Raw genomic sequence first — 20,686 nt, forward strand, 5'->3', positions numbered from 1 at the left:
GGGAAACCTTACTTTGCATTTCCTGGTTTTCAGAAGTTTGAGTTTTGCTCAACGCAGCATTCTGCAAGGTGTCCCCAGACCACCAAGCCGCCTTCACGCTGCAGTAATGTTGTTTGCCACTGAATTAGCCAGGTTTTTTTAACAGGAAAAAGACATGTTGTTGATCCGAGTTGGTAGCCATTTAGGCAATTGTACATGTCACGTCCTGCAATTTACACACTGAGCCAGCCACACACCCCACCAGCTGCAGTCCACCTCCCCACATGACACATTCAGTGTGTCCCCCCCCCACACACATACACAACAGGCTCCCTCCCCATGTACCTAGGCCTCCACGCCACAAGCAGAGAATGCATCTCCCTGAAGTCTTCACTGCCTGACATACAAACATTTCTATTGCCATTACCTTCCCCTTAACCCCACTCCCATGCAGGGCCTGGAACAAAGGACCATTATGTTACAGTGTTGGGCTGCAGAAAGATTGGGGTCCACTGGCAGAGCTCGAGGGGCAGGACAGCTGAAGGACACTAGAACTTGAAGAGCTGAGGCTGCAGGGTGCTTGGGGCGCAGGAAGGTTGGAAGGCACTGGCAGAGCGCTAGGGTAAAGGCAGGATGGAGTGCAGGATGAGTGGGAGATGCTGGCAGTGCAGTGGGTTGAGTGCACTAGCAGACCTGTGGCATGGATTGGGGTTGTGGTGCTAGGAGTTTTCTGGTGCACCGGCAGGGCTGGGGGGTGCAGGGAGGCGGAGGTGCACCGGCAGGGCTGGGGGGTGCAGGGAGGCGTGGGGAGCACCGGCAGGGCTGTGCATTGTCATGCCTCCCTCACCTGAATCTTATCTAGGGATGTGAGAGTTCTCATCACATGAAGTCTTTTTATTATTTAGAGACTGGATCCCTTTCTAAAAATAAATGCTCTAGCTCAACCAGACGTTACGGCCTTTTGATGCAGAAATCACTGAGTTAAATTCTCTGGCCTTTGTTATATAGAAGGTCAGACTCAGTGATCATAATGGTCCCATCTCATCTTAAAAACAAACTATGACATTTTTATGTCCCTGCTGTCTCCCCATTGCTTGATCAGTCTGGCCATCAATAAATCACAAGCCGGGCACAAAAGTCATGACCATACTTTATCATATACCCTCCTTATCAGTCTAATATCTGAGGAGGGCTGAAGGAATGAGGCAGGGGCAGAGTGAAAGGAGGTATGGTTTTGCAGCTGTACTGATTGGCTGATAGGGTGATATATGATGTTGTGCTGCAGGGTGATAAGTGATGGGAATGTCATCATTAGCTTCTAATTACTGTCAGGATGCCCAGAGTTTGTTTATAGCCCTCTTTCTTATATTAGTGAATCCAAATAAATAAATATAAGCTAGACCAGTCATGTTAGCGAATGCACGTGAGCGGAGCACCCCGACCGAATTGTAAAAGCAGAACGATGAATGGTGTTTGCTTATAAAATCCCCAAAGCCCTTCTCTAAAAAACCCCCTCCCCTCTCACCGCTCCAGTCTCCAGCTTTACACCCTCCTCCTGCAAACCCTCTGGAGTGGCACAGCTGCTCAACTTCGAAGCCGGGGCCCATGCACAAGCCTACAGTTAAGCACGTGGGCCAGCCTTGGCCGGATCAGGGCCATACGTAAGAAGGATCCTATTGGGGGGGGGGTTGGACTAGGTGACCTCCTGAGATCCCTGTCAGCCCTCATCTTCTGGGATGCTGCTGGCCAGTGTCCGAGGTACAGTTCAACACACAAGCCAAGCAGAGAGCTGTGACTTGCTTAGACGGCGCCCAACACTTTTCGAAAGCTCCACCAGGTGCCGATAGACCCTGTGCAGCTCTGCCCGCAGTCTGTGCTGGGAAGCAAAGGGTTACCACCCTGCCCATCCATCCCAGCAGACATTTTGTGGAGCGCTGCAATTGCACCGGCTCTCTGAATGAGCTCCCTCGGTGATGGAGGCAGCGAGAGGTCGGTAAGCCCAGGCACCTGCATGCCTGGCTCTTGTTTGCAGGCGCCGATCAGCGGCCCTCCCCTACAGGCTACTGCAGCCAGATCGAAAAGCACCTTCCCCGGTGAGCTACCCCCTGCGCTGTCTGGGCAGGATGCAGCGCCCAGCTGCCAGCCCAGCGCCCCACCCCTGAGAGCAGCAGATGCTAGATCCCAAGACTGTCCCAAGCTCCTGGGCACTGCTCCCCCCTTTGTGCTGTGTGCCTCAGGCCTGTGCTGTTGAGTCAGCACCGCTTTGGGCAATTTCTTACCTATGGATTAGGTTTGCTTGGCTAAGGAGGGGTGCCCCTCCTGGACCCAGAGAGAGCCAGGAGGTCAGGGGATGGGGGTTGGGGAGGGGGAAATCCCGTGGAGCCAGGCTGTCCAGAGTCAGTTCTAGTGCTCATGGGGCCCTAATAGCAGCTGTCTTGCTCTCCTGGCTGGGCTCACTAAGCAGGAGTCTGCAACAATGCAATCTCCGCCAGACTAGCCCAGATCTCCTACGGGACGGGACATACGTTCCCCCACATCATGGCACAGAGCCCCCTTGAGCCACCAGGGAGGGATGAGAACAGGGTAGGAGCCAGGGAGCCCTCAGCGATGCAATCGTGTCTCTGCACCAGCTCCCTGCATGGCCTTGGGCAAGTCACTTTCTTTGTCTGCCTCTGTTTCCGCAGCTGTTGACAACGGGGCTAATAATACCCGATGGACAATGGTCTTGTGGAAACACATTGGTTAACGTTTGCATCATGCTTTGAATGGACTGTATGTGGCTGCTGGGTTTTTATGGGCCTTGGCAGCTGATGAAAGTGTTCTTAGGGGGGACTGAGCCCACCCTGCACTCACCAGACAGCAGTGGCTCTGGTCCCACAGCACAGCTCCTTGCAGGCTGGAGCTACCTCCCTGTGACACCCCACCTCCTTCCTGACCTGGGCACTCAGGATTTCTCCTCTTGCTTCCCATCCATTCAGGGTTCCCCTTCTCTGCCCGCCCCCCAGTTCCCTTCAGGTGCTGGGCTGTTTGCTTTTTATAGTAGTTAAAGCTGCTACCATCTCCACTCTCACAGCAGCAGGCATGCGCATGTTTTGCAGGAGCCTGTTTTATTCTCTTATATTCTGTGCCTATGAAATTCCTGGTCCTTTTCTGTAAATCATGATCGTTTACTCTCAAGACACTGACGTGGGCAAAGAGAGGCTGATGGTTTGTTCCAGTACGGCAGAGATGCTGTTGTCTGGTCACTTAACTTTCCTTTGTGTTTTCCTGCAAGGTGAGTGAGGGGCAGGCAGTCCTAGCCCGGCTCCACAGACGGGGGGAACTTGTCCTGGGCAGGAAGAAACCTGGATTCCTCACTGGCTGACAGGCTACAGCTGAGAAACGACTCCTTTGTCAGAGGAGAATCAGGAAGGGAAATGGCTGCAGAGGGCTCTGCCCAGGTAGGACTCCCCCACTGCTCCTCATGGGCTCTTTGCTGGGGGGTAGAGGATATAGTGACAATTCTAGCACAGCCCCAGGTTCTCAAATGCCGTGACATGCCTAAACCACTGATAATGGTAAAGAGTATCAGCAGTAGCACAGGAGTGCCTAGGAACCTCCAATCACAGCTCTTGGACCTGTTGTGCTAGGTGCTGTACAGACAGATAAAGAAGATCGCCCATTCCACAGAAAGCCGACAATTTGAATGTCAGATAGGCTGCTACAGGTGAACCAAACAGCCAGGCAAGCTGGGAGGATGAGCTAGCACTAAAGTGAACAGCTTGCCACTTGCCTATCCGACGCCAGACGAAAGTGATCTGTTAGCATCATGATAAAATTAGGCTTTAAGGAGGGAGTTAGAGGAGCATACGTGGCAACTTTATGAATTTTGACATTAACTAACATTATATTTAATGAAACACTTTTATCATGCTTAACTCTAGATACTTTGTGTCTGATGAGATTTCCTGGTCTGATCAGAGTCAGAATAAAAACACGGTTTCCAATGATTTCTATATAGTACAAACTAAAGGCCTGAATCCAGCAGTGGTATTCACAGGGACAGACCCTTTTCTAGGCAAAAATAATACGGGGCAAGTAGCCCACACTGGAACCCATGAAAAGAATAATTGACTTTGCTACTTCCAGGTAGAGAGGGACAAACAGATCTGCTATCCTAGGAAAGCAGAGAAAACAAAAACATCCAGAAAATCCCAAATCTTCTAGAACGGAAGGTGTATCACTAGTGGAGTCTGTTATCTTACCCATCCCCCACTGCCATGGTATCTGAGCACCTCAGAAGTTCACCCTCTCACAGAGGTGTTGGGAGGGAAGTGCTATGGTTTGGAGCAGGGGGTCAGGGGGGTAGGGTGAAATGAAGGCACAGAGGCTAAGGCTCAGTCTACACTTAAAGCTACAGGGGCACAGTTGCAGCTACACCACTGTAGAGCTAAAGTATAGACACGCCCATCGCCGTACTCGATCCCCCCTCCCCACGAGGCGATAGAAGCTTGACAGAATAATTCCTCTGTCACCCTAGCGCTCTGTACACCTGGGGTTTGGCCTGGTCTGCACTGCACTTCCATCAACCTAGCTATCAGCTTTCAGGGAGGTGGATTACCTTCACCAATGGGAGACCGCTTCCTGTCAGAGCAGGTCGTGTCTACACTGAAGCGCTGCAGTGTTTTGGTTGTAAACAAGCCCTTAGAGTGCCATAGATTGTCTCTCTGGGATGTGGATTTTTCACACCGCTGAGCGCCGTAGCGATGCAGATATAAGTTTTCAGGGTAGACCAGCCCTACGTGACTTGTCTGTGAGGGACAGGGAATTGAACCCACTCTCTTGAGTCCCAACTAGTGCCCTGACCACCCTTCTGCTCTAATTGTTCTGATTGGCCGGGGCTCTTTTAGTCACATTCCCCTTCCCGGATCAGAAGGCAACGGGAACATGGAAACCACTCCAACAAAATCCTTCTTCCATAGCTGGAAAGTGACTTCAGTCACTCTGTGGTGCACAGCATCTTTCATTTAACCACTTTAGTGAAGGAGTAAAGACCGAATTCAAACCCTGGCAGCAGAATTCATCAAAGTCACCTCCCCTGCAAGGCTTTTTGCACGAACTGGGACATTTGGGTCTCTTTTCCCCATCTGAACGGGCTTAGACCTGTGCTTACGTTTTGCATGTCTGCCATTGTTACCTATATTGTGGTAGTGTCTAGGCACCTCTGTCATGGACTAGGTGCTATACAACAGTCCTGCTCCTCTAACCCAGCCACTAGTAGAGCAGAATGCCAGCTCTGCTACAGATAAGACTGAGCAATGCTTCCACATGTTGATTCAGATGGACCTTGCAAAGAGAATTAAAACCAATAGTAAATGGTTCTCTAGCCATATAAACAGGAAGAAAGCCAACAAAGACGAAGTGGGACCGCTAAGCACTGAGGATGGGGTGGAGGTTAAGGATAATCATGGCATGGCCGAATATCTAAACAAATACTTTGCCTCCGTTTTTAACGAGGCTAATGATGGTCTTGGGGATAGTGGTATGGTGGCTAATGGGAGTGAGGATTTAGAGGTAGAAATTACCACATCTGAGGTAGAAGCCAAACTCGAACAGCTTCATGGGACTAAATGGGGGCACGGGGCGCGGATAATCTCCATCCAAGAATATTAAAGGAGCTAGCACATGAAGTTGCAAGCCCATTAGCAAGGATTTTTAATGAATCTGTAAACTCAGGGGCTGTACCATATGACTGGAGAATTGCTAACATAGTTCCTTTTTTTAAGAAAGGGAAGAAAGTGATCCGGGTAACTACAGGCCTGTTCATTTGATCTCAATAGTATGCAAGGTCTTGGAAAAAATTTTGAAAGAGAAAGTGGTTAAGGTTAACAGTAACTGGGATAAAATACAACATGGCTTTACAAAAGGTAGATTGTGCCAGACCGACCTGATCTCCTTTTTTGAGAAAACAGATTGTTTTAGACAAAGGAAATGCAGTGGATCTAATTGACCTAGATTTCAGTCAGGCATTTGATATGGTTCCACATGGGGAAATATTAGTTACATTGGAAAAGATGGGGTTTAATATGAAAATTGAAAGGTGGATAGGGAATTGGTTAAAGGGGAGACTACAACAGGTCATACTGAAAGGTTACTAGTGGAGTTCCTCAGGGATCGGTCTTGGGACCAATCTTATTTAACCTTTTCATTACTGACCTTGGCACAAAAAGTGGGAATGTGCTAATAAAGTTTGTGGATGACACAAAGTTGGGAGGTGTTGCCAATACAGAGAAGGATCGGGATATTATACCGGGAGATCTGGATGACCGTGTAAACTGGAGTAATAGAAATAGGATGAAATTTAATAGTGGAAAGGGCAAGGTCCTGCATTTAGGGACTAATAAGAATTTCTTCTATAAGCTGAGGACGCATCAGTTGGAAGTGACAGAGGAGAAGGACCTGGGCGTATTGATTGATCACAGGATGACTATGAGCCGCCATTGTGATGTGGCCATGAAAAAAGCTAATACAGTCCTAGGATGCATCAGACAAGGTATTTCCAGTAGAGATGGGGATGTGTTAGTACCGTTATACAAGGCACTGTTGAAACCTCATCTGGAATACTGTGTGCAGGTCTGGTCCCCTAGGCTTAAGAAAGATGAATTCAAACTGGAACAGGTGCAGAGAAAGGCTACTAGGATGATCCATGGAATGGAAAACCTGTCTGATGAGAGGAGACAAACAGCTTGGCTTGTTTAGCCTAACCAAAAGAAGGTTGAGGGGAGATACGATTGCTCTCTATATACCCACATCAGATAAATATAAATGCCAGGGAAGGAGAGGAATTATTTAAGTTCAGCGCCAATGTGGACCCAAGAACTAATGGATATAAACTGGCCATCAGGAAGTTTAGACTTGAAATTAGATGCAGGTTTCTAACCATCAGAGGAGTGAAATTCTGGAATAGTCTTCCAAGGAGAGCAGTGGGGGCAAAAAAACCTAGCTGGCTTCAAAACTGAGCTTGATAAGTTTATGGAGGGAATGTCTGATGGGACAGCCTAGTTTGGCAATTGACTGATCTTTGACTACTGGTGATAGATATGCCAATGGCCCGTGAAGGGATGTTAGATGGGTGGGTTCTGAGTTACTACAGAGAATTCTTTCTTGGGTGTCTGGCTGGTGAGTCTTGCCCACATGCTCAAGGTTTAGCTGATCGCCATATTTGGGGTCAGGAAGGAATTTCCCCCCAGGGCAGATTGGCAAAGACTCAGGGAGGTTTTCACCTTCCTCTGCGGCATGGGGCACGGCTCACTTGCTGGTGGATTCTCTGTACCTTGAAGTCTTTAAACCATGATTTGAGGACTTCACTAACATAGTCACAGGTCAGGGTCTGTTACAGGAGTGGGTGGGTGAGGTTCTGTGGCCTGCGTTGTGCAGGAGGTCCGACTAGATGGTCAGATTGGTCCCTTCTGACTTTAGAGTCTATGAGATGGTCTTGAAATTTGCTGTGCCTCTTGAGGCTGGTTGGCAGTGTTAATGAGGGGTTACTTGAGCAATGGCATATAGCCCCATTAAAATGAGCATTTTACAAAATTCTGGCTGTGCCTGCACACATCTGGGGCTCAGACTATGGTTTTGATCCTCTCCAAACTGACCCAACTCAGTTTCTCTCAGCTACTATACATCCCCCACTACCCCTGCTAGGAAGCACTATTGGAAAAGGTAAAGTTTGTAACTCCAGGTTGACACGTATCAGACTGATGCACCTAGGTCCTTGTCACACAAAATAGGTCAATTTACAGCCACCGCTATAGTTACAACCCAGTCTCTCAATTCGCTGCTGGGACCCCGTAGGTTCCTGGGATCCCTGTGGGCTGCACCCCCACTCCCTGGTCCTAGCCCGGAGCCGAGGACAGCCAGGCAGGGACTTCTCCCCTCCCGGTCCCAGCTGGGAACAGCCATGTCAATGTCACGGCTCAGCTGCGTAATTGACAAGGCTGCTCCAGGGGGGAGCCGTGAAGGAGCTGACTTTTTTTGGACAAAACACTCCAGTGTAGACCAGGCCTCGGAGAGTGAACTGCATGCACACAGCCAGGCTCAGGCTCTTGCTGAAGCAAGAGGCATTCCAGGCAGTGTTATCACTGTAACGGGGTGGCTCAGGATGTCCTGGTCAATCTGAGCTGCACCCATATGCTGGGAGTTTGCACTCTCCCCTTGGCAGTTTTCAGAGAACCTGGCCTGGTCTACACTAGCAAGTCGGGTCGGCAAACCTACGGCAGTCCACACCCCTGCTCTGTGTAGCTGAGCCAGCCTGAGTCCCATGCAGACAGGACTTGGTCAGCAGAAGAATCCTAGCTGTTATCTCTCCGGGAGATGGATTACTTGTTCTTATGGGAGAAGCCCTCCCCTGGACATGGGTAACATCTACATTGAAGTGCTCCCATGATGCTACTGTAGTAAAGCCCTGTCTCCATGTGCTAGACCCGGATCTGGGGTCGGGACTCTGCATTCCCATTCTCCTGCCACTCCCTGCCCCTAGCTGGTACCCACACGCCTCACAGCTACCTTCCCACCCCCTCCTGGCCCCTCCAGGCTGGCACTGGGCGTGCGCTGAGTGGGTGGGGAGTCAAAGCAGCAGGCGTCGTCAGAGCAGTGGCTGTGAAAGAGGGAACGCTGGAGGAGTTGGAGCAGTGTCAGAGCAGTGGTGGGAGATTAGATCAGTGCAGGGAAGAGAAAGGAGGGGGCCACAGCTGTGCAATAGGGAGAAGTAGGGGAAGCGTCTCTGACCCACCAACTGTCACATCTGTGCCCTCCCCAGGTCTGTCCCCCTTCGGAGCATGGCCCCACTGACTAGGGAGACCATATTTCCCAAAGGGAAAATGGGACACTGGGTGGGGCTCGCCCAAGCCCCGTCCCCACCCCGTGCAGGGCTGGCCCGAGCCTCTTAGCTGAGCACTGCCCGCTCCTCGTCCGAGCCCTGCCCCCCACCTGGGCGGGTGACCCCCTCCCCCGCACATTACTCCACATCCCCTCCCTCCCCCCCCCCCCCTTTTTTTTTTTTAAAGGGAAGTGGGCAAGAGCAAATGGGACAAACGCCCACGTTTGCCAAAAAAGTCGGGACGGCCAGGACTTAAAAACCCCCAAACCATCCTGGCCAAAACGGGACGTATGGTCACCCTACCACTGGCTCCATGCTGGTCCCTGCACTGCTCCGGCATCCTCTCTCCAGCTCATCGGCCTGCAGGTTCTGGGCTGACATCTGCCTCTCCAAGTGGAGGAGGGAGAACCAGGCGGTGCAGGACAGGCAGGCGGGGGATGAGCGGATGTGAGCACTGCGCAGGGATGAACGTGCAGCCCGGGTGTTGGGTGGCCAAGGTCATCATTGCCAAGCAGCCAGAAGCCATGGAGGAGGAAAGCTGGGCTGTGGAACATGGGGTGCTGAGACATTCTTTAAAACAAAAAGGAAATCAAACGCCCCTAAACTTTGTTATTGCAGAGTTAAACTTGTCCAGTGGTGCCTTATGCCCTGAATGTGGAGAGTGGTTAAACAAACCTCAAGGGAGGGGGAAATCACAACATGAAGGGATAAAACACGTGCCAACCTTACAATGCAGCCTTAACTCTGCCCTCGTTGAGCAATGCCCTGGCCCGCCGATAACACACATACCAGCACACTACAGACACGCTGGGAGCAGTGCGCACACGAGCCCTGCAGAACAGTCTCCCACCTTCTCTTGGGGAAGGTAAAGCGCGGGTTTGGTTCAGGTGTGGCAAACAGGCACTGCCAGCGCCTGCCCCACATTCAGACCCTGAGCCTACGCCATGCAAACCACCCCAGCCCTGCCAGCTGTTGAGCATACACCCCTCTGTGCCCCGCTGACTAAGCCCCGGCAGAGACTGCCGCATCTGCTCCCCCGACTGCAGAGGGAGGGGGGGCCCCATGGCAAAGAGACGCCCTTGTGCACATTTACAGACACGACTTACAAAATTCAGCACTGAAATTGCTCTCCTCGGAGCACAGCGACGGCTCTGCTGAGCGGCGCCACCGAGTCCCTCCGCCACGCAGAGCGGTGCCGCCTCACGCTGCGGTGCATGCAGAGAAACGCTGGAATTGGGAATCTGTGGGAGACGACACACGCAAGGGTTTGTTCTCTTAGCCCTTCCTGGTAGCTACTTGTTGCTGGGTCAGACGCCAGGGCCAGAAGGGACTATTAGACCATCTAGGCTGACTTCCTATTGACACAGGCCAGAGAATGTCATCCAGTTATGCCTGTAGTGAGCCTTGTATCAGACACCCCGCATCCAGCCTGATTTAACATCACCTGCGTCAGTCCCGCACTGACCAGCTGCTCTCCAGCTCATCAGCAGTGCAGGGACGGGGGCAGCTGCAGTTCCAGCCACCTCTGGCGGGGTGCGGGTGTGTGGGGGGGTCACCCTATCACCCTGCTTGTCAGGTAGGTTTTGTGGAGCCCCAGCTCTCACCACCCACCCATGGGCTCCGAGTGCAGTGCCACAGGGCCTGACCGTGTCGGGTGGGGGCTGAGCCTGCTTCAGTGGGGAGAGCAAGCCTCCAGCCCCTCTGGCGTCCATGTGAGGGAGGTTGAGGTGTTGTCATGAACCAGGGCATGGGGGGGGTCAGGCCTCGCGGTCAGAGCTGGAGTCAGTGGCCAGGAAGCGAGCAGGGATGCAGCAAACTGGGTAGGACAGGAACAAGGCAGGAGCCAGGCTGGGATCAAGGCTGAGAGCAGGGCAGGCAGAGGCGAGCTCACAGCTGTGGGTGTGGACCTTGAAGAGCCAGAGATCAGCTGATGCTATGGAGCTTAAGCGGGGGCCAAGGAAGGCAGCAAGCCTCCCAGGGGCCCTGCTGTTGCTCCACTGTGCTCATTGGCTGCCCAGAGACAGTACGGGCACAGGTGCAATCCTCATTCCTGGCAGGGCTGGGGGGGTGGCGGAGCCACAGGAGGATCCAGGCTTGGAGGGGAGCTGAGTGTGGGGGGACACAGTGGCTCAGAGGGGTTGTGGGGGGGCGGGAGGGGATCAAGCTGGGATGGAGCCTTGGAGAGGGAAGCAGACTGTGGTTGACAGGTGAGGACAGGTGTGCTGGGGGGGAGGAGGTGGGTCTGGCAGTTAGGAAGGTGCTAGGGGAGGGAGGCTTTTAAAGGCTCCTGGGTGATGGGTCTGCAGAGGAGCAGCAGGAGAGGCGTGCTCAACAGAAACGAACGAACGCCCTCCGCCCGTCCCTCGTTTCAGAGGCGGGGAGTTGAGAGGTGAGGGCATCTGGGGATGCCTTGTTGGGGAGTCTCCATTGTGACCATGGCAAGGCTACTCCCCACCAGCCCAGCCCCCGTTGGAAGCTGATTCCTTCCATCACAGCCCTGGGGCGACAAGGGAGAGCTATCGGTGTGGGATGCACCGTGAATGCACCAGCTGGACTATGTATCACACGCAGAAGAAGGTTCCCCTGCCCGGCCGGGACCCAGGGCTGCCCCTCTCAGGATGAAACTGAAGCAGACTTTGCTGATCACGGTTTGTCTGTCATTTCAGGCCCTGGTCACGTTTGATGATGTTGCCATTTATTTCTGCAAGGCAGAGTGGGAGGAGCTGGCGAAATGGCAGAAGGAGCTGTACGAGGACGTGATGCGGGAGAACTATGAGACTTTGCTCTCACTGGGTAAAGAGATTTTTTCTTTGCCAGCACCCAGACCGATTCAGCTCATGATTATTTCCACGTTCCTTTGATTTTTGGTGGCCCACAGTAGAGGTTTGTCAGTTTCAAACTACTACAAAAGCTGTGTGTAAACAAGTCCACGGAGTCCTCACATGCTCCCAAAATGTAGCAGTAGCGCCAATATCTCCACTGACAGCGTCCTCCAGTGCAAATAAATATTTTTCTCTCTTCACATTTAACTATGTATAAAATAAAAGCTAATTTATACACTAAATATTGATTTAAAATCAGCTTCATTACAGGGTCTCTCATGTTCAATTGTTAAGGGTAACTAACTACACGTTTTAGAATGCTTAGTATGAATATTTAAAATCCCACACAGGTAACTGGGAGAAACAAAATATTATATACCAACCCCAAGATTTTAAGAGTGTCTTACAAACCCTCCTTCACCACCTCTTGCTTTTTCATGCATTTACAGGCCTTGTTATTATGTATTGATTGATTCAAGTCTCAAACACCAAGGCCGGGTTGCTGCTGAAATACACTTCCTAATAGATAAGCGATATCCCCTTCCCTGGAATTTTAGGAAAATGGACTCATGTGAGACCTGCCAGCTCTAAAAAACAGAGCTCATTAGTAGCTTCCTTTTGAAGAAGTAATCGTTAGACTCTTGCTCCACGAACCATCTCTGAATGATGACCAGAACTACGTGAGAGACTGGAATTTCTGTCCCCCTGGAAACTGATATTTCAACATTCGTTTTCATCCCAAATCAGGACTGAGATTTGTAATATCAACATTTGTCATGGAACAAAAAAGTTCAGAACAATTTCAATTTGAAACAGCAAAACATTTGGTTTCAAGTCAGTTCAACATTCAACTGCCTCTTCCTGTGGCACTGCAGTGACACCTGGGATTTATTGTTCAGGTGCCTGATGGCCCCATTCTCCCCTGTGGGCCAGGTTCCCTGGCTGGACTACATCTCCCATGATCCACCTGCCCCCCAAGCGTGGTCAGAGGCGAGACCACATTGCATCATGGGAGCTGTAGTCTGGCCATATTTGTCAGTACCATTGACGGTGGGATGTTGGTTTGACCCACTTTGTTCACATGGGTAAGGGGTTAGCTTATAACAATGTGACTAAATTGTGCAGACTTAAAACACAGAGCCCCTGCATTCTATACAAGCTCCCCAGGAAACACCAAACGAAGAGTCACCTACATGCTACACAAGCTCCATTCAGTAAAACCCTGTGAAAATGGGATGTGTGTGTTCAGGTATGTAAATGGGCGAGTGACTGAACTCATGGGCTTTGAAGGAATTTTTTATGCTGCTCTCACCATCCAAACTTCTTAGCTCACCCATGCCTCCAATAAACAATTGTACACACCTTCCTCTATACACACGTCTCCTCTACCTCAGGGGCCTCTTTAGCATGCAGTATTGAGCAACTACCCTTATCACCATCAGTGAAGAAATGGTGCTGGTTTCACCTTCGTTACCATTTGGTGTGAAATGAATTATTGGGGTGCCTTAGTCCTGTTTCCAGTGACTTTGGGTCTATAGCACAAATGCCATCACAGCTGGCATTACGGCCCTGGTCCAACAAAGTGTTTTAAGCATATGATAGGACTAATCCCACGCACATCAATGGGACCACTCACGTGCTTACAACTAAACATATTCTCAAAGTGCTTTAATTAATTAATTAATTCCACAAGTTTGTAAGTAGCCCCACTAGAAAGTCCAAGGACTGAGCTGATAGGAAAACCAAGCTGCTCTTCCTCCAGATTGCACACAGACAGGATAGTCAGGGGAAAAACATGTCCTGCCTATAAACAACCCACTTTGAGAGCAATCTGAGGGCTTCAGTCTCATGGCTACAAAAATAATTTCTGCTGCCACCCAATTCCCTTAAAGTGTCTAAATTAGCTGGTTGGAAAATGTGCTGGTCTTTTTTACCTGCAGAAAATGTAGATGAAAATGAAAAATAGCTTTTGTCAAACAGACAACTTAGTTTTCCCCACAGAAAAATCAAACCCCAAAATATTTCCATTCGGAAATGATACCGCAGTGATTTGGGAGTTGTAGTTCAAGCGTCTCATGCTCCATTTTATTCTGTAGACGGGGGTCCTTGGTTGGACTGCATCTCCCATGATGCACAATGGTCTCTGGCTTGGTGAGGGGAGGCAGTGAGTGATGGCGATCACATTGCTGTGCTGCGTAATGGGAGACAAAAGTCCAGCGAGGGAGCCCAGCCCCTGAGAGGAGAATGGGAACATGGGACACTGCGGCAGCACTTTCAAAGGGAAACATTTGGTTTTGGACATTCAATTTTTCAACAAAACATCAGCAGTCTCTGCAGCAAGCAGACACTTCTCACAAAAAAAAGTGTTTAGTCAAAAACCCAATTTTTCCCATTAAGAAAAGTTTTAGTGGAAAGTTGACCTGCCCTAGTTTGTTTATTTTGTCCCCTACAAAATACCGAATTCTTTGTTTGAACATTAGAAAAATCTCATTTCATTCTTCTCCACTGCCAGGTCATGGAGCTACCAGACCTGCCCTTATCTCGCTGATAGAACGTGGGGACGAGCCATGTGCCCAGACTTGCCAGGACTCACCGGAAGGAGACATTTCTAGGTACTTTTCCTCAGGTGAGTGACAATTTACACTTCAACAGTTATTTGCATCTGTCAAAAAGCTGCCTGGTAAAAATTGGCTGATTCTGGCTCGGACTTGGTGTCCCTCAGAAGAAGCTCTGATTGAAGGCAATGAGAGTTTTGCATAAGTAAGGACTGATCAAAACTACTGGAGGGCAAAAAGATTTGGCTTCTTTGTTTTATCTTTTCATATTCCAATTTGCATACTAATAAAAATGTGCATGTTAATGTTCACGTTAATAAAAGTTGCAACACAATTTCTGTAGGTAATGAAAATTTGCATACTTATTTGCATAGTAATAAACTGTGTATTCCAATCTGCATAGTAATAAAAATGGTTATGCTAATGAACCCAAATGAAAAGTTCTGAATCCCCGCAAACCTTGGGAGTGTTTGCAATCTGAAGTTGGACTGGTTTGCGTGTGTTCTCCATTTTCAGAATGGGTTAAACCAAAACCCTGGATCCAAAAGCCAACGTGGGCCTATCCTTGTTAACTTGCATATCTAATCCCACCCTCATCTCTGCCCTCGCAGAGTTGTACCATTGTCTTTTTCCTTACTAGACAAGTAATTCTCTCCCCATCCCCTTTCGTACTTACAGTATGGTTGTGTCTTGTCTGGCACCTAATCTACTCTTGGGAGATTTCCCCAAAAGACCACTTGGCCTTAGGGAAACTAATAAATGTAATGTGCTTATGGCCAATATTTTGAAGACTGCCCACTGACTCTTGGTACCTGATTCTTGGCATGAGACACCAGGAACCTTATCTTCATGCTGAACACCTCTGGAAAAAAAAAAAAAAAAATCAGACCAAAGGTGTCTCCACTTGGGGACCCAGAAATTCTGGGACCCCTGAATGTGTAGGTGGTTGCGTGTACCTGCACCTCCTTGCTAGACAATGCATGCAGAGGGCCCAGCTGTGAGGTATAAAGCTCCAGGGACAACTCTCTAGTTATTTGTTTTCATGCTTGTGATTTCTACAGATCAGTGTCTTGCAGGAGTGGGGACCTGACCAAAGACCAGGTGCTGCATGATGGGATTTTGGATTGGGAGGGACCCAGCAGTAGTCCTGTGATGGCTTGAATTGCCTTTCTCCAGCCAGGAGCAGAAACATGCCACCTGAGAACAGCTGATTGTTGATTCTCTGGGCTCAGATAAATTCATCTGGGTTGGAACTGCAGTTGACCCTGTCATGGAGGAAGGGCTGGGAATGACCAGATGATAGGCACTTCAGAAATACTGTAGATATACATACAAAATGGAGAGCTAACAGCCCAGAAGAGAGTAGGGCAGGGAGAATGTAGGACAACTGTCTAATCAGTGAGATCAGTTAATTGGCTAATACCCAGACGGACGAGTATTTCAAAAGCTTCCCCCTTCCACAGGATTCTATTTGCAATTTAATCTTCCTTAATCTGATGGCTATAATATACATTAGTTCAGTTATTTGTTCTACTGAACAATAAAAAAACTCCTACAAAAGAACAAACAAAATATCCTTTAGCGTGTTCCATTTTACAGGATATTTAGCACACATTGGAGAGAGTTTCTAGGATTAATCAAAGACTCTTATTCATTTTCAGTAAGTGGCAACTACATTCCGCCTGGTGCTTGTTTTTTGCAAACTTGAGCTTTATGAGCGATCAGTGTATGTTTGAAAAGTGTCGGCTGCTTGGACAAGGCACACAAAATGGAGAAAACAAGTGGCGGTCTACACATGCTGTTAGGATCATTCTGCATTTGTTAGATGTTGGTTTGAACTGTCTGGAATTCCAGATTCAAACTCATTAAATAGGCTGCTATGGTATTACATTGTCGTTGATGGGCAACCGGTTTCCAAAGACCCAAAGTCCCATTTTCAGAAGGGATTTAGGACTAGATCCACAAGAGGACTTTGGCACCTACCTCTGACATTTAGGTGCCTCAGAGATCTTCAGAACCCCTTCTGAGCTTCTGCCTAAACTGTAGGTGCCTGGGTTTCTGCAAGTGAAGTTCCCTGGGGGCCTAAGTTTCTGCTGATGGACATGCACAAGGCCAGGTACTTCTGATGCTGCCTAGCTGCTCAGTATCCTAGCTCATGCCTCAACCCCTATGGGATTCTGAAGCTAGGTGTTCCCTGCCGGTCTTGTCCGGGGGCCCAATCCGGGAGGTGTTCTCATAGCATGGCTCACCTGAACACAGCCACCCCCAGAATACCCACTGGCCTGCTAGTTAGGGCACTATTCTAAGTCCATGGCCCTGCCCCAAATCAGGCCGAGCGAGGATTTGAAATCAGGTCTCCCATCTCCCAGGTGAGTGCCCCAACCGCTGGGTTACTGGCTATAACGGGATGGGGTTCTCGATCTGGCTTTTTGTGAGAAGGGGACTAGGCACCTACCTCCAGGAGAGGATCCATGGCTCTGAATCCCAGTTACCTCTGAGGGGCCCAGACTGAGCCCTACCCCTTGCCTCAGCATTTTCTACCGGATAGTTTAAGCAGCTGCCAGCCCAGCTTGCTGGTTCCTGCGCCTCCCCTCCTTAGGTACCCGACTCTCCTCGTGCATTGCGTAGGGAACCTGGACACCTAATCCGGGGCTGAGGAGCCAAGTGTGCACCTAAGGCCTTTCGTGGATCTCGCCCTAGGCCTCCATCCCATTGACGTCAATGAGATTGAGGTTCTTGAGTATCTAAATCACTTTTGAAAACAGGATTTAAATAAATATCTGTAAGAAGCCATTGTTCCATGTGCCTGCACCAATCCAGGTCTGGACTCTCCTTTATTCCAGCCGACAATATCACCTCGAGAAATAACCATGAGGATTCTCCTCAGCAGACACCTCCTGAGAGGTTGGGCGAGCATGGGACACCACCACAAGGAGCCAGAGCAAATGCTTCCCAGGGCTGTGGCAGGGCTGTGGGTGAGGGTCAGCCTGGCTCAGAAGGAGAGCAGGGGAAACCAAGAGGAGACCCGAGCGGTGAAGTGAATCAGGGTGGCAGAGGGTTCAACGAAGTGGAAGACACTGCTGCCTACCAGAGGAGCCCCCCAGAGCAGACGTTGCATTGCTGCAGCGAAAGCAACGCAAGCTTTACTCACAAGTCGCATTTAACCTCCCACGCCAGAGCCCACGCTGGGGAGAGACCCCATAAATGCCCCACCTGCCAAAAGGGATTCAGCCGGCGTGCACACCTTATTCAGCATCAGCAGGTGCACACGGGGGAGAGACCCTACGGATGCCCCGAGTGCGGGAGGAGCTTCAGCCGGAGCTCAAAGCTGACAGAGCACCAGAGGCTCCACACGGGGGAGAAACCCTACAGATGCCCCGAGTGCCAGAAAAGCTTCAGCCAGAGCTCCAGGCTCATCAAACACCAGAGGATCCACACCGGAGAGAAGCCCTTCAAGTGCACGCGGTGCGAGAAGTGTTTCGCAGAGAGCACGAGCATGCTGGAGCATTACAGAGTCCACACGGGAGAGAAGCCCTACACGTGCAGCTACTGCCAGCACAGCTTCAGCCGTGGCTCGCGCCTGGCGGAGCACCAGAGAGTCCACACGGGAAAAAAGCCCCATCGGTGCGAGGAATGCGGGAAGAGCTTTGGGAACCGCTCAACCCTCACCACCCACTACAGGACCCACACGAGCGAGAGGCCTTTCGCGTGCGGTGAGTGTGGGAAGAGCTTCAAGCAGGGCTCAGCGCTGATTGCGCATCGGAGGAGTCACACCGGAGAGAGACCCTTTAAATGCGCTGAGTGCGGGAAATGTTTTGCTCTGAGCTCACACCTTATCAAACACCAGAGAATCCACACGGGGGAGCGACCCTACCAATGTCCTGAGTGCGAGAGGAGCTTTGTTCGAAATTCACACCTCACCGAGCACCGGCGGATCCACACAGGAGAGAGACCCTACCAGTGTCCCGAATGCAAGAGGAGTTTCCGCCGCAGCTCCCGGCTCATTGAGCACCAGAGGATCCACACAGGAGAGAGACCCTACAAATGTACCCAGTGCGAGAAGGGTTTCAGCCGCAGCTCTGCGCTCAGCGATCACCGCCTACGAGTCCATGTGGAGGAGGGTTCTGCAGAGGATGATGGCCCCTCTGCTCAACCGAATGCCCCCCAGGGTGATCCTGGAAGGGAAAGACGCTACCAGTGTGGCGAATGCGAGAAGAGCTTCATTCGGAGATCCCGTTTCGTTGAACACCGCAGAGTCCACACAGGAGAGAGGCCCTTTAAATGCCCAGAGTGCAAGAGAAGCTTCCGCTCCAGCGCAACCCTTACCAAACATTCGAGAACCCATACAGGGGAAAAGCCTTACAAATGTTCTGAATGTGAGAAATGCTTTGTCCACTGCTCCAAGCTGATAGCACATCAGAGGAGCCACACGGCAGAGAAACCCTTTAAATGCAATGAGTGTGAGAAAAGCTTCACGCAGAAGTCGGGCCTTATAGATCATCAAAGGAGCCACACAGGAGAAAAACCCTATAGATGTCCCACCTGTGAGAAAAGCTTCAGTAGGAGCTCGACACTCATTCAGCATCAGAAAATCCACATGACAGACAAACCCCATAAGTGTCCGGAGTGTAAGAGAGGGTTTAGACGACAAGCACATCTCAGAGAACACCGGAAAACCCACGCACTGTAGGAACTGGATGCATTGAACTCAAAGAGCTAGCAATTGAAGGCAGATGTGTTCCTGTGACCTCCGGAAAGGTAGTGTTCAGGAAGTGCCATCTGCAGTATTTCTAGAGCATGGAAGATTTCCTTCATGAAGAAAAAAAGAATAATCCTAGTTTGGAAGGATTAGGAATGAATAAGGAAATTCCATGCAAAGAACTAGTGTTAATGGAATGTTGAGGTTGAGAAAACAAGCTGTCCAAAGCCAGGAAATGCAGAGTTAAGGCTGAAAATGCTGCCTTCCTTTGTCCTCTTGTGCTTATCCCTTTAAAAACAGGATTTCTCTTGATTAGCAAAGATTTGCCAATTAATGTAATAGATGATACAAACAAGAATTTTTTATGCAACCCTACAGACAATATATTACAGTCTCGAGTCAACAGGGTTGGCTAGATTTTTTCTTTTAATATGTCTCAGTGAGGTCTGCAAGACAAGCTAAATTTAATGAAAGTCAGTTCAGTCACTGTACAGTAGCAAGTAATGTAAGTTGAATGGCACAGAGTGTGAGGTGATCAGGTGTTTGAAATTCTCACTCCCATTGTGGTGAAATTCACTTCTCTGCAAAAAGCCAGCATGACATACTCCCTAAGGGTGTAAGTGGTACATAGGCCAGGCACAGGCCTTCTGCATGAGATGAATTTCACCATCTCAAGACCCTTGACTCAGGTGAGTAATATGCCAACGTGAATAAGGTTTGCACAATTGGTTCTCGTAATAGGGTGGCAGTTCTCTTCCATTGGAACTTTGCAAAAAAAAAAACTGCTGAGTGAGTCCAGCTGATTCATTGTGCTGCCACCTGTCCTATTAATTTCCACCAATGACCTGGAGACCTTCTGGGGACAGGGAATCAGTGTCTGGGATGCAGGAGGTCCTGTAGGGAAATCGCAGGCTTGGGGAAAAAGCTTACACTGAGGTTGTTTTATTGTTGCAGCTATTAGTAAAAAAAAAAAAAAAATTGCCAAGCATTTTTGGATGGGAAATGGTCTGTTTCCAAATGAAAGCTTTCAGGGGAAACTGGCTTTTTAATAAGACTTTGTCTACACTATAGCCTATGTCAAGAAAATGATGTCACTAAGGGGTGTGAATATTCCACTCCCCTGAGCGACATAAGTTACACTGACGTAAGCTTTCGCTCTATGTTGGCGGGAGAGCTTCTCCCATCAGCATAGAGCGTCTTCACCAGCATTATATCAATATGTGCTGCTGCAGCTCTGTACATATGGACATACTCAACGTTTCTTTTTAAACCTGAAACACTTTTCTCGGAAGCCACAAGGATGAGAAATTAAAAAAAATAAAATAACTGAGAACCTCAGCTTATAACCTGATTCCAGCCACTGGGGCTTTAGGGAAGGGATCAAATATTACAAGGCTCACAAGTTGGCAACACTGATTTTCTCAGCTAAGTGTGGTCAAAAAATTTCCAGCAAGGACTGTTTTCCCCCATAGTTGAAAACCCGGTGTTTGCTTTCTTTGAGCATTTTTTTTTTTTTTTAAACTGAAAAAGATTTCAGTTTTTGGAAGCTTTCAGCCAAAAAAATACACAGTTTCTGACAAAGTCTAAATTTTCCTGTGGCAAAATTAGATACAAGTGAAAGACAAACTCACCAGCTTTTCATGGAAAAAACCCTGTGAGAGAATGACCCAAGGGCTGTCACGCACCCTGGCACCTGAGTAGGCATAGTAGAATTTCTTCCTCTTACTGCCTCTGTCAGCAGCCTTTAGACACCCAGTCATCCACCTCTACCTAT

The 20,686-nt window shown here is 49.5% G+C and overlaps 1 protein-coding gene across 1 annotated transcript; it reads left to right on the forward strand.

The window, feature by feature from the left end:
* Positions 1 to 1,947: 1,947 nt before the first annotated feature.
* On the forward strand, positions 1,948 to 19,058 carry LOC137154500 (zinc finger protein 271-like). Its single transcript, XM_067550194.1, has 5 exons — positions 1,948 to 2,072; positions 3,254 to 3,419; positions 11,503 to 11,629; positions 14,165 to 14,284; positions 17,057 to 19,058. The coding sequence occupies exons 2-5, from the start codon at positions 3,396 to 3,398 to the stop codon at positions 18,901 to 18,903; spliced, it is 2,118 nt and encodes a 705-aa protein (XP_067406295.1). The 5' UTR covers positions 1,948 to 2,072; positions 3,254 to 3,395; the 3' UTR covers positions 18,904 to 19,058.
* The last annotated feature ends 1,628 nt before the right edge of the window (positions 19,059 to 20,686 follow it).

This window comes from Emydura macquarii, unplaced genomic scaffold (assembly GCF_026122565.2).
Source record: "Emydura macquarii macquarii isolate MOO-44397 ecotype Brisbane River unplaced genomic scaffold, CSIRO-AGI_Emac_v2 contig_1254, whole genome shotgun sequence".
Lineage (NCBI taxonomy): Eukaryota > Metazoa > Chordata > Testudines > Chelidae > Emydura > Emydura macquarii.